The sequence below is a fragment of the Hylobates moloch genome, unplaced genomic scaffold (genome assembly GCF_009828535.3).
Source record: "Hylobates moloch isolate HMO894 unplaced genomic scaffold, HMol_V3 SCAFFOLD_1, whole genome shotgun sequence".
NCBI lineage: Eukaryota > Metazoa > Chordata > Mammalia > Primates > Hylobatidae > Hylobates > Hylobates moloch.
The window spans coordinates 165,103,935-165,118,425 of NW_026652276.1; the positions used below are offsets into that span (position 1 = coordinate 165,103,935).

The window sequence follows — 14,491 nt, forward strand, 5'->3', positions numbered from 1 at the left end:
CAACAGTTTAAGAATCACTGACTTGAAGTAATAAACAGCAACATTTTGTCTGGGTCAAAAAACCACTTTCTTCACAGCAAGATTGGAGTTAGTCATGATTCCAGTGACATAATATCCTGTGCCCTACAAGGGCTCAATTCTTCTGAGATGCTGCTCACAGCCCAGGATGCTGGGTTCTCTGAAAGACTGTCTTGAAATTATCAATGAGTGTGATGCTTAGGAACACCCCCAACATATTTCATTATTTAGAAAGAATCTCCTGAGTAGTTAGGCTCCCTAACATCTGCAATAAAATGACCACATTCTGTTCTTTCTTGTTCTTGATAGAATAAGCAAATTCCACTGAAGAAACAAAAGCCTATCCAATTTGACACAGCACATACTGAAGAGCACTCAAAAACGGACATGCCTTGGTTAGAAATTTCATAACGTACATTGTGAAAAAGAGGGAAACACCTTAATTCATGTATTCTGTGATTCCCAGATCTAAATTTTCGCACTGACATAGGTTTAGTCACATATAAATTATAGTTTGCGTGTGTGAGAATGAATGAAATTAACAGCCCTCACTTGTTATATCCAAGTCTTCTGAATTTTTAAGGCTTTAGAAAGAATATTGTTTAAAATAACCCCATACTCTATGATGGTCTTGATTCTTTCTTAGCTTGCCCCTCGCTGTAGGAGACTGACTACTTAATGGATTTGTCACAGAGGTTTTCCTGGCTGAGAGATGATATCAGAGACTTTGACGGTGAAGCAGCGACAGGGGAACAAAATGATGGGCGAGGAAGCGTCGAGTGCGGGCTTTGCTCTTTTAACTTTATGCCCAGTTCCATAATTGTGCTTTCAAATGTAATGTCTAGCTGCCAATTTACACTTTACCATGGTTAAAACTTATTTTTAGTTTCATTTCCATGAAAAATGTGCACTTTGCTCTTGATTGACAGATATGCTTTGACAGTTGATACAGGTTTACCCAGTCAAGGCTTGTTTTAGTTGAAGGTGAAAATGGAAGAGGGAAAAAAAATTGCTTCAACAGACCTCAGTATTTCTCTTTTTATTGCATTCGTTGTCTAACAACAATAATACTCATTGGCAAGAAATTTATTTACACTAACAAATTAAATTTAATCACAGGTATTGTTAGATTGGTCAGAAACCAAAGGACCACTGTGATATTTTGCTTGAATGCCTCTGAAAACCAAAGAGTAAGGAATGTCATTTGAAACTTTTTGAACAATCTAGAGAAGTACATATTAACCAAGCACAAGAGAACAATTCAGACGTGGCACTATTGTCTCTTCCATGCAAGTGATCAGACATCAAAATGTACAAATTAAAAGCTTAGGTAACATGCTATCCATACTTATCAGACTTAAAATTATTTTCAAACAATTCTTGTTCTTTACTGATATACAAAGAAAGCTGAAAAGAAATCAACTTCTTACAGTGGAATAGAATTTATTCTCTTTTATTTTCAGCTGCCCAGTTTTGTCAGTAAGATGTAGCAGGTGTACGAGTGGTTGCGACACCATTAAAAAATATAAAAGCAGTAGTTATGATATTAAATAATGTTGAAGAAAACATATACATATATATTTAAGGAATTTCACTAAGCACTAACTAAATTTCATGTTGTTGGGAGGTGTTATCTGGCTGGAGTGCCTAATTCTTTTTAAAGTAATTTAATTATTTCTTGCCAATTGTTCTTTCATAAATGAATGATTACATCCTTAACAGAAAACCTGGGTGTATAAATAATACAGCTGAAAGACACAGAAGTGTACACCTTCCAACAACATACACTCCCAACCACTTGTGTTGTTTTTGGCAACAACCAAAATGCCATCACTTGCACAAAAAGTAAATAAATGATCATATGATGGCAACATTCATCAGAAGAGAGCCAGTAGGCAGTGACTTTAGGCATCACAGCCACCAATTATGTCACTTTAGAATTGTGAGCAAATTCACAAGAACACACAGTGCAATTTTTAGCCAAGAAAACTGCAGTCTGCAGTTGAAAATGCCCAAAGCTGCATAAATTTCTTCTGAGCTCCAACTCAGCAATATGCAATCTTGACATCAAAGCATTAGCCAAATATTTGAGGAAATTTTCTTACTAAAATACCAAGTATCTGATAAATCAATTTTACCAAAATATATAAACATATAGAAGGATAAGTGCATTTAGTAGAAATACTTACAATAAAAAAATCTCTTAAAATCTATGAGCCATTCAATGTATACACAACACAAGAAGTGGCAATAAGGCTATGATTACAGCTCCAGGTCCTGACTGACCTCACCGAGTTCCATACACAATATATTTTTTAATGCCATGTGATTGTAGTGTGTGTGCACGTGTAAAGTGGGAGTTATATTCACACATATGTAGTTCTGAACATCTACACAAACGGCATGCACATTGTTGAGAAGTTGTCTGTTCTCTTATTCCATACATCTTACTCACTGTTGAATCCCTAGCAGTTTTGGGGTTGGGTTAGGGTCAAGCATAGGAAATCATCATATTTCTTTCCTTCTCCACTCTTGATCTGGAATCAGGTCACAGACTGTGCTGGGTCCACACGCTTACATATGTGAACTTTCAAGTAACTACCATTCCCTCAATAGGCCCACATAGACATCACACACAAGCAAACAAGGACCCTCTGTCTACCACAAATAGAACTTGATGCTTTCACTTTCCAGGAGAAGCTGATTCTGTCGGCTTTCTCTTTGCCCCTCCAATATCTTAGTTGGGCCTATTCTATGCTGCTACTTCAAGTTACTCAAATGTGTTTTGTCTGGTGTTATTTTTTTCTCCAGTGTTTTGGACCAAGACTAGATTTCCTGAGACTTTAAATACGCAAGACAAATGCAAACAAAATCTGCCAACATACCCAGGCTGCTTTTCAGGAGTGAATCACTGAAGCACATTTGGATTTCCTATAACACTACTTTCTTTTGGGAATGTACAGCCCTCCCCCAGCTCCCACCCCCCATCATAATGTAATCCATTCTAACAGAAAATATGGATGTTTTGGCTGGGGGTGGTGGCACATGCCTGTAGTCCCAGCTACTTGGGAAGCTGAAGCAGAAGGACCACTTGAGCCCAGAAGTTTGAGGCTGCAGTAAGACATGATGGCACCACTGCAGTCCAGTCTGGGTGACAGATGACAGAAAAAAAAAAAAAAAGAAAATATGGACATTTTATTTCTGGAGTTTATCCTTAAATGCTTAGCTTTAGAATAGTGCACAGGTACATCCTTGATAAAAAGTAAACTTGAAAAGATAGAAAAGGACTGTGCTTTTCTCTTCCATTTTACCTTTTCATTCTAAGACCACGAAGGTCTTTGCATTAAGTAGGTGACGTGAACCCTAGTGACCACTGCCCACCAAAATGCCCCTCATCTCCGGCTCTGTCAGGAGTAACTTTAGTTACTCAAATGGAAATATCTCAGTGTAATGATGGGGCTACAACATATCCAAAGTATAGATGGTTCTCTCAGGGTTGCTGGGGCAGCTTCCTTTAGAATCCTCTAGAACACTGTTGTTAAAACACTGGATCTCCTCTTGAAGTTTAGTCTGCATAACCTTTAACACTTAAACATGAATCAGAGTATCTATATAAATGCAAATTTTCATTTCCCTTTTATAAAATGCAATTTTCAAGCACATGTTAATTCTGGTGCATAACGAACCCAGACAAGTCTGTCTTCAGCACAAACTCTAACGGCCAAGGTGCTGCTAGATCAAACCACCTGTGACCATTTTTGTAGCTTGGGACTGGGATATTTTAAGATTTCAGGCTAGGGATGACTACAGGGTCACAGATAGTGGCAAAGGTAAATCTGGTTCCTCATTTTCCCTCTTGCCACATTGTTTCCAACAAAAATGGAGCAAAAGGTGACAGTCCCATTTTGTGCCAGTTGAAAGCTGAGTTTGGCTTTAGTATCTATCATACTGCAATCATGAACTGCCGTGGGTTAAAAAAGCTTGTGATGTTGAGGGTGTGAAATCAATGTCAATCCCAGCTAAAGGATGTAAGCCACAGAACAGCTTTATTGTCATGAAACTAAAGGGGGACTTCATCAGGAGTGTTAGAATGGATGAAATGAGGTTTTTTCCCTAACTTAACATTCTGCAGTAAATTCCTGATCCAGGTAAAAAGAATGAGATTAGTATTACATAAACTGTGAGTTACTTGAAGGGAGATGGTCTTAAACAAAGTAATCTGTTATAAAACTAACATCCTTTAATGGGAAACCCTGACCCAGATACAGCTCATACAATGCTTTCTGTCTGCAGCTTGGCCTCCTCACCACACATTCCCTCCCAATAAAGCATAACCTATACCCCAAAACACTTTTGGCTATTGTTAGAATCATACTGAGCTCTCCTTTAGGGAATACAGTCCATAACAAGCAGATATTCCCTTTTTGTTCATTTTCTGATAATAAAAAACTGCAAAGTTTTTAAGGTTGATGAAATAACAATTCTGTGTTAAATTGTAAGGACACTGAAAACCACTAGCATTAAAGTAGGAATTGTGCAAGACACTGGAGCCTTGATTAGGTATCATGCACTACAGTCAATAAAAGAAATAATAGGAAAACAAAATGTGCATAAGATCTGAGGCCTTTCACTTTGCTTTCATACCCTTAATCAGTTTACATCTTATGCTTTGTGGGGCAATCAAACCAAATGACTTTTATAATTTCATCCGTTTTAAGTGGTAATGTTAAAATAACTCATTTAGGCCTAAAATTACTATAATTTAACTTAAAAAAATCAAAATACTTATAATACTAAATGATTTAAGGAATAAGAATTTGATTTATAACATTGTCAGTTGGACATTTATCTAAACATTCAATATACAAAGTTATAAAGAACAATACTTCTAAGACATTTAAGAAAATGCAATATAATAGATCATAAATTAGGTGCAAAACCAAGACACAGACATTTCCAGTATATACATCCATTTTCAAAGATTACCAAAGTGTAAACATAACTTAAGATAATCATCTTTCTGTTTCTACTCTTGAATACAGTGGAACTTCCAGTCTGATCCAGGTCACTTTTTTCCAAAAGATAAGCAAAAATGGCAAAAATTTACAATAGCAAGCACTAATATTACCAGATTTTTACTAATTTAGTGTTTTAGTATTTGAAAAGTTTTGCCAAATTGTATCACTCATTAATAGTGGCTTCTTATTTCTCATGATGTTAATAAATAACAAAGCACCAGACATCTCAAGACATTAATAGAGTATCCAATATGGCAGTTTCATTATCATGCCCCTAATGAAGACAGACAGAAGAACATAATGGTGACTTTGATAACTGTAAAACACAATGTTACTTCACGTCAACGTTTCTGAGGACTGAATGAATGGTCTGTACCTAATGACAAAAGAGCTGACGCATAACCAACAATACTCTGGCAATGAAAAGAAAACAGGCCTTGGGGGTAAAACAGAATTAAAAGTGTCTAGTTTAGATAATTTCTGAATTCAGATTTTCAGATAAGAAAAAAATCACACTGTTATTAAAATACAAGATGGGGCTACAAGGGAGTTCCCTTAATCTGTTACACTCAAAAGCCTTGCCCAGGCTTTAAATATGGAATACTTCTAGTGGAAGACACGATGATGCTGGGAACAGAGCAGAGATACCCATAAAGTAAAAGAAGTACAATACTGTCCAAGAATTCATGTGGCCTCAAGTCTTATTCTGAAACTTGTCCTTTGGAAAGTGGACAACCTCATTTTTAGAGTCAACGCAGCAAAGAGAACCAGACACATGAGCATAAAAAACAAAAAACCCTCATCACATGAAATTTCTCAAAACGAGTTTATTTTCTCCTCCTTCTGCCCCAGTCTCCTGCACTTGACTTAGTTTGGTGAAATATGGAAATCCTTAATACTGGCTTAAAATTAGTATAAGTTCCTCCACTACTAAAGTGTATCCTATGCACTGCCTTAAACAAACTTTTTCTGTAAAATTGGAAATCTTTGAAGTATGGAAAGGAATGGCTCAGAAAAACCATTCAAAATCTCTCTAAAATGTTAACTGACAGTTCTTCTTTATAGGAACATTCTTTGTACTCAAAAACATTGGTTCTCTGGTTGAATGTTATTCAAATCTAAATTTCCTCTAACTGGTATTTCTATTTTTCTTAAAAGTACATTTGTTAAAACACTAACTGAGCCCACCTGGGAAATCTTGAGTAGAAAATATGTGATGAGTTCCTGATTGTGACATAGGCAGGCTGAAGACCAGCCAGAATGTTCCCCAGGAGAGGAAACCTGAAAACGGTGGTTTCCTTAAAAATCAATTTCCTGTTCAATTTCTTGGGTTGGGTGGGGGGAAGAGGAACTGTGTTGTGTTTGCCAGTGTTGCTGAAATGATGAACACACAGCAGTAGCAAGGTCAACAGATCCCAATATCCCATGGCTGCATTAATGTCTGATTTTTTTCTTTCTTGTTCAGCTATATCTAGAGGATAAATATTACCCTCAGAACCCCAAGGTAATACCCACATCCACATTCTTAAGGCTTTTGCTTTTTTCAGTGGTTAACAAATAGCTATAATTTCTTTTCTTTCTTTTTGATGCCTAGCAAGCAGAATGACTTGCTTGCCTTTTCCCTTAGTAGGTAACTACAGAGCAGACCACCCATGTTTCCACAGCGGGGTGGTCTTACTGTCCAGACTGAGAATTAAGAGCGAATCTTTCCCACAAATTGGAGTAGGTGTTGCAGCCCTAGAAGTTAAGTACTGGTCTCAGATCTCATGGCAGGGTGCTCTCTGCCATGCAGACATGTGCAATTGCCATTTCAGGATCCCACACTGAAAATTCACGGTGCTCCATCAACAACACCAGGGTGTGTCATGCTCTTGTTGGGTGGAGTCACACTAGTTCTCCAAGTGACAAAACACACCCAACACAACACAAGATGTTGGTAAGTTAGAGAAGAGCAAAACACAGCTACTTAAATGAAATCTCTGATTTCTTAATAAACCAAAAGTGGCTTGGGATTATTTCAGTAGTTAAAATTAAGAGTGCATTCTATTGCGGAAAAGGCAGTTATTCAACACACAGTTCCTCAGCCCGCCTAGAGCCGCATTACCCTTATCATTTAGTTTCTTTTTCATCCTCTGGAGGAGAGCAGGGCAGGAAGAGGTGGGGACTTCTCTTGGAGCATCTCCATCACCTGTAAGAGGGTATGTGTTACTGCTCACCAGCACCCTCGGCTGTAGTTGATGTCATCTTTTCTGTCTTTTTGGACTTCCTCTGCATTTGCTCTTGTTCCTTTCTCCTTAGCTTTTCTCTTTGTTTTTCCATTTTCTCTTGGGCCTTCCGAGCCTTCTCTAGAGACATCTTCATTTCCTTGAGTTTCTTTTTGACCACTGCTCGGTCCTGGGATGCTGTCATTCCAAGAGCCTAAGAAAAAAACACACACACAAACTGAATTTGAAAACCAATGAGCCCTCCGATGATGTTAATATACCATATGTCCAAGTTTGTAAACTAATTCAAACATAGAAGAGGTAAGAACAGAGGAAGAACTAGTTATATTTGCTAAAAACCAACACACTGGGGGCTACCCTTTATTTTTTCTTTTGTTCTTTGAAGTCCCTTGCAAAGTATACCCTAAAGCTCATTAATTAAATGCTTTCCAAATTAGTAATTAATGGGTGAATGAATGGAAAAAGGGCACAATTCTACTTCTCCAACCTTTGGGCTGTAGACATTTACAGGTAAAGGTATTGCTAAACTCATCAATATTTTCAAAGCATAGGAGTGAGCACCTGCTGTCACAGAGGGCTCCAAGAAGGGCAAGAAGAATTGAAATGGCTTCCTTTCTGCCAATGTTTTCATTACAATGAGAACCAAAAATGTCTTTGGGGCCAGAATGCTCGTGTCAGCATGACTAGCCATTCTTTCCCCGTAGGCAGACCTATAAAGGAAGCTTGATTATAATGAGGAGGTTGCTCGATGAACTTAGAATTCAGAATAAGGGGAGTTGCTTATGTACTTTAAATGTTTCGTGACCTTCAGAATCAACAGCGGGATGCATCTATCTATCTCCCCAACAGGGACAGCCTTGTCAATGGGGCCTTCATATTCACAAGCTATTGATTGATCTCTAACCTTTTCAAGACTGTCAAGAGATACTCATCTGCCCGTCAGCCCAGCAGGGGGCTGAGGCGGGGGTGGGGCTTGGAGGTACATGGAGTTGGCTGTAAGCTCCTTTTTCCCTTTCCCAAAGGGATGGATGCCACCTTGGTCTCTAAGAGAGATGGACTGGACAAGTGGAAATGAAAGTGCCATGGAGGGGAGGGAAGATGTGTATACATATGTGGGGAAAAAACTTCTGGGGAGAACATCATTCCAGTTTGGGAGTGGTGTGTAAGGAAGAGTGGAGGTGAAGGAGAAATGAACAAGGAAAAGAAGATTCGTGGATCTGGGTCTTAATTCTAATGTGATGAAAAAGTCCACAGTGGCCATTATTAAAAGTCATACTACATCAGATGTAAGGAGAGTTAATATATGGACCATGTGTTGCCAGGTGGAAGCAATGGAGTGGGTCCCTCGCTCTCCTAATCAGCAGCCCACCATTTGATTTAGAACTCCTGATGGACTTTCTGAGACTTCATTTACTACTCAGAAAGAATTCAACATCCTTTCTGCTGAATGTTGATGAGAATTACCTCTCAGATACGCAGAATGCTCTTATCTAATGAAAACATTTTAGGTGATATGAGTAATACAAATTATACCTGGTAACCTAAGACAGACATATAATTCTTTACCTTAAGTTTATTTCCATCCAACTGCAGGAGCTGCTCTCCAGTGATGTTTTGGGCACTGAATTCAGATACATACTGCTCCAGATTTAGGCTCATTAACCAGTGAGAAACCTGCTGCACACTCCATTCCTGAACGGCCCGATTCTGACACTGACTGTGTTTGGGAGACTGTCCATCATCAAGGATCTGAGATAGGAATGTCACGTAGTGTTAAAGGACCAAGATACTATGGCTCATATTATGCTATCAAAAGGAATTTCTTAACCTATGAGAGCCACATTTATGTTTAAACCAAAATATGATAAGCTAATGGTTCTAGTGGTGTTAGAAAAAATACTTATTACCTATATGTTTTTATGTTTTTGGAAGTTTAGAAATTCCCATTAATAAAAAAGCACCATTATTAATGTAGAAAGTTTAATATTGAAGAAAATATACTAATGTTGCAAGCTTTTACATCAAAACAGTCTGGACAGATTATAAGATGTAGAAAATAAATATTTCATAAATCTCTATATGCAATGCATCATTTATCCTCTAATAGACTTTGGAATTTGTAAAAATATATTAACAAATACTGAGGTATCTTTCACTTGGGAGGGGAGAGCATTAAGCTCTCAAGCCTTCTTAGGGGAAGTTTCACAACCATTATTTCATTCGGGCAGCAAGCAAACTGTGAGGAAGGTAGGGCAGATAATACCCATCATTACTTTCAAGAAATGAGGAAATGGCTGGGCATGGTGGCTCACATCTGTAATCCCAGCACTTTGGGAGGCTGAAGTGGGTGGATCACTTGAGGCCAGGAGTTCGAGATCAGCCTGGCCAACATATTGAAACCCACTGTCTACTAAAAATACAAAAATTAGCCAGTGTGGTGGCGCATGCCTGTAATCCCAGTTATTTGAGAGGCTGAGGCAGGAGAATTGCTTGAACCCAGGAGGTGGAGGTTGCAGTGAACCAAGATTGTGCCACTGCACTCCAGCCTGGGCAACAGAGTGAGACTGTCTTAAAAAAAAAAAAAGAAACGAGGAAACTGAGGCTGAGAAAGTCTATGTGATCTGTCCAAGATCACACAGTTAGTAAGTGGTAGAGCTCAATAGTTAGGAGTTTATTCCAAATTTCTGGCTCTGTCCACTGCAGAATATTCTTTTTAATAGTACAAAGGGACAGGTTGGTTCCTAGACCCACTAAGCTGACAGGAGATGAAGTTGATGATAGGTCTTGGAGGAAAGACAGGAGTCACCTTGGTGACCCACACAGGGAACACAGAAGAAGGGATGGGGTAAGCTGAGATGAAGGCAAAGGAGAGGAAGAAGAATGGACCATGTCAATGTAATGGTGATGGGAGATAAATCAAGGAACTCTGGAGGTGCAATGCGGAGATCCTCTTAACTTAGGAACACCTTTTAAACTAAGATATGACAAGGGCAGAGAGTAAAGCTATTTAACACAAGGAGACCCTTCACTACAGAGGAAGGTATTCTTGTATTCTGATTTTTCAGTCATCTCCAAAGAGAGAAAAAGCACATTCAAACAATAGCACACAAGCCACCACTCACAGCCCACTGATAGCTCACCTCGTCATCTATCATATCCAGGCTCTGAGTGAGGTAGCAATAAAAGAATCAAGAAGAAAAGTGTTACAGAAACAGGAGACACAACATATATAGTACATAATTTAATAAAATTAAAATTGCACCAAGCTTGAAGAATACGGGCAGAAAAGCTTACAAGAAAAAAAAAAGTTTTATGAATAAAAAATCATGTTAGAAAGAAACAGTAAGAACAAATATTTAGAGCAAAAATATCTTTATTTATGGTGCCTTCTGTCCTCCACCCATTTTTCAAGGAACTAAATCACTAACCTCATTTCCTGACTCTCTTGTACACATTTATCTCCTGATAATTTGTAGCAATACTAATTTTGACCCCTGTTTTTAAATAAATGGTTCTCATGCTATTTTCCCTCTTTATCAAAACGATTGATTCTCAATCAGAGACCTCACCCTAATCAGAGGCAGTATCAGAACCCTGGGGTGAGGGTGGTTGTCAGGGGAGGCAAGGGAAAAAAGGAAGGAGTAATTAGTAAACTTCTATGTGATTTCTGAGCTGTTCCCCCATGTTTAACTCTGCACTGCCCAGCCTCCCCATAATGTGTGTTTACATATATGTGTAAAAGGGGCCCCTGGAAAGCTTAAGAACAAGACTTTGCTTTTGTGTTGAGAAAGGGAGGGAAAGAAATCATGAAGACTTCATATTAAATATAAACCATAGTCCTGATGATTTCTATGCAAGATCTACCCTAAAAACATTTTCCTGGTGATGGTTCATGGGTAAAATGTCAGAATTGACAAAGCAGTTCTGTCATAGTGCCATGGAAGTACCTCATCTGATGACAGTGCTAAGGACTGAGAGAGCCCTGGTGTTTTAGGTTCTGCTCCTAAGCCGCTGAGGTCTGCTGAACTGGTACTGCTGGGACTGAAGTCATCATTGAAGGTAAAATTCTGTAAAAATAAATGAAGCTCAGTGTTAAATGAGTGCAGTGAGTGAGCAAGAGGTAGGTGTGTCTACAAGCTCTAAAAAGGCTCTTTTAAACAATCTTAGCAGAAATTCATGTATGATTTGGTGATGACCTTCAATGGGGCAGCGGTTGAGAATGCTGCACCTTGTGTGGTTGAGGAAATTCTGGGTGCTTTCTCCATGTGATGAAAGGATAGATGTTTTAGAGAGACAATTCTTCAATCGCTCTTCAAGGGTACAGAATTCATTATCCTCTGCAACTGCTCAGAGGAATAATATTAATAAGCCTATCTTTTTTGACCCTAATCGTGATGAGTAACAGTGTAAGTAAAAATACAAGATGGTGTGGAGAGGCTGAGTTATTAGGAACAGATGGCAATTCATATTAGAAAGGTAGCTAGAGCACCCCCTGGGAAGGATCGCTTATTGTTGACCGTGATAAATACTATGAGAAATGGCAGATCCTCTCCTGGATGTACCCTTCAAGATGATGAGTTCTGGGGGAGGTCACAGCCTGACAATACACTAGAAGTTACATGCTGAAATACAACTCTCTCACAGCACCAGCAGAGCATCAGAGAGGCTGCCACACAGCACAGACACAGGTTTCCAAATAATCACCTGGGGGTTGGGGAGGTGGGAGCGGGTAAATAAAACTTCCCCAGAACTTCATTAAAATGTTCAGTGGATGTGAAAAGCAAACAACAATGACTATGTAGCTGCACTTGTAATAACATTTTTAACCAAATCTGGAGTCTCTACAGTGCAAGATAATGGCAGAATTCTTCGAATAGCATTTAGATGCCTCAGATGCAATAGCGAAAACGTTTCAAGACCAAAGTGATGTGCTGCTGTTAAAACTTCTTTTGATAGTAATTCTAAAATGGCTGGATTTCCAGGAACTCTAAGCACTTGACCAACACCATCTTGTTTCTATTCCATTTCCTTAGGAATTGGATTGGACTGTTAGTTTTCCACTAGGTTCTCTTATACTGGGTTTAGTTGGTTATCAAAAATAAATACCATGCCAGAGGCTGGAGAATTCAGTACCAAACAAACTCCAAAGTTTGCTAAAACTTCAGAAAACAAGTCTAGGTTAGAGCACATGGAGCTGGGCCAGCAGAACATTTAAGCGGCAGGACATTTAACATGAACATTACCATTTGGTACCCCAGTCAAAACCCTTTGAGCTGTTGAAAAGATTTAAATTGAAACGGAAAAGAATTAAATTCAAGTAACATTAATCACGTTTCTGTTTGAGAAAGAAAAGTGAACACAGATAAAAGGAGACCAAACAACGTGTGAAAGTTAGCCACCATATGTGTTTCAATAAAATGTTAGATAAGTTTGCAGTGTCATGCTGGAAATAACCATCATGCATTTAAAAACAAGTAACACCCATGCATATATTTCCTAATTCTGTTAAAGAACTTTGGTGATAGAATTATACAGCAGTTGTTCAACACAGAAGTTTGTTATTAAAAGAAGAAATAAGTAAGGATGCTATGTCATCATTGGTTTGTTTTAAAGAGTTTCACTTAGATGTACTGAACACATATTCAGTCCCAAATTTATTTGCTTTTCAGTAAATCTTGAGAAGCACAGTGAAATAGTTTAGTAATGTAATTTAAAGTAGAATACTGGGTAAACAGATCTATCATTCTGTTCTATGATTCAAATGCATCTTTCCCAGCATGGCTTAACTGTCAAACTGAGATTAAATAGCAATATGTGAAAAGATAGGCAAATCAAAGAGTAATGTACAATCTACAATGAAACAGTATTAAAGAAGGCGATGGTTAAATGAGGCTTTCTTTTCCCCACATAAGAAATACCATGCAATGTTTATTGCAGTGTTATTACATTGGTTTCTTGGATCCAGACTACAGACATAAGTTGAGAATGCCTTCCAAAGATTGAAGAAGAGGAGAGATTTGGGTTTCTCTTGTTTGCTTTTGTAATCCATGTGTTTTCTACCTTGGACCCCTTTTTATCTGAAATTAGAGTCTCAGGAGAAGGCTGAAGGGAACTTGTAGGTGCAGGCAGGTTCCTGAAGGAATAGGATCCTTTCCGGCTGTCATTAAACCATGAGAAAGGCATGCAAGGGGAACGAGTGGAAGTCTGAGCTGTTGAATGTGGCTTGGGTGTCCAGTTTTCCAGTCTGCCTCTGAAGATCCTGTTTTGTGAAAAGAATGGGTGTGTTAGATAAAGAAAGGGCAGTTAAAAGACCTACTGAACCAAAGGACTCTGAATATAGTTTGAAGTAACAATTTGAGAAACTGTTCTATTCAACAGAGTAAAAAGTTTGCACTTTTGACTACAACACTAATCTTAATAGTTACCTTTTTGCCTCTAAATGGATTCTGTGACAATGATCAACATCTTCGTATTGCTATTGCCATGGTGAATTTTTATAAAACGTGCCTAATAAGTGTACATAGATGAATTATAATCAAGGAGGGGCACAGTCTTTTAGGAACTGCTATTAGGTTAATCATCACTGCATTCCCTTTATCTGGGTGACATGCTTCACAGCTAGGGACATTAGCTCATAAGCAGCATTCTTTCCTGTCTTCCTCTGGACTTGTGTTCCCAAGGGTCTGAGACTTAAGAAAATGATATATTTAAATAATTTTGAAATTTCAGGGTTCATAATACTTTAGGTGGAACACATAGCTTATTGGTTTTTCACCAGAATCTTAGTGCCTTTTCACAGGAGGCGTAGGAGATCTGAAGTCCTCATCTCCCACTTGGAGGGCCAGGGTTTACCACCTCCTAAGTACATGGTCTCAGGCCTTCTCTCGGCTTTCAGTTCTCCATCTGTAAAAGGTGGATATTTTTATGTATCTCATGTGTGTTTGTTAAGAATTAAGTGAGATAATATGTGAAAGTGCTTAAAAATTGTCAATAGTCTATGTTTATTGTTTAACATTTAAAGGATTCGAAGGCATTTGAAGAACACAGTTTGAAAACAGATTTTTTTGTCTTAATGTAGGTTCTTTCATATCTGTAATTATCTTTTGGTTAACAGAAAAAATGACTATCAGAAACCAAAGTAGGAACAGGCAGCAGTTTATGTGCATCTTGGAAGAGGTCAGCCTTGCCATTTGATGGAATGCCTATTATTTGATAGCTGCTGATACCACG

At 38.3% G+C, this 14,491-nt stretch overlaps 1 protein-coding gene across 7 annotated transcripts in view; it reads right to left on the bottom strand.

The window, feature by feature from the left end:
• Window positions 1–1,044: 1,044 nt before the first annotated feature.
• The window catches only part of PPP1R9A (protein phosphatase 1 regulatory subunit 9A), a 399,467-nt gene continuing 386,020 nt past the window's right edge, over window positions 1,045–14,491 (bottom strand). For 2 of the 7 annotated variants that reach the window (XM_058424520.1, XM_032761016.2), the window contains 5 exons: window positions 13,322–13,520; window positions 11,209–11,328; window positions 10,402–10,425; window positions 8,828–9,010; window positions 1,045–7,454 (listed from right to left, as the gene is read on the bottom strand). In XM_058424520.1, the coding sequence (XP_058280503.1) occupies window positions 7,242–7,454; window positions 8,828–9,010; window positions 10,402–10,425; window positions 11,209–11,328; window positions 13,322–13,520 (739 nt within the window). In that variant the 3' untranslated portion in view covers window positions 1,045–7,241. The remainder of the gene's footprint in view (window positions 7,455–8,827; window positions 9,011–10,401; window positions 10,426–11,208; window positions 11,329–13,321; window positions 13,521–14,491) is intronic. The other 5 variants (XM_058424521.1, XM_032761019.2, XM_058424525.1 and 2 more) reach the window with 3 other exon arrangements.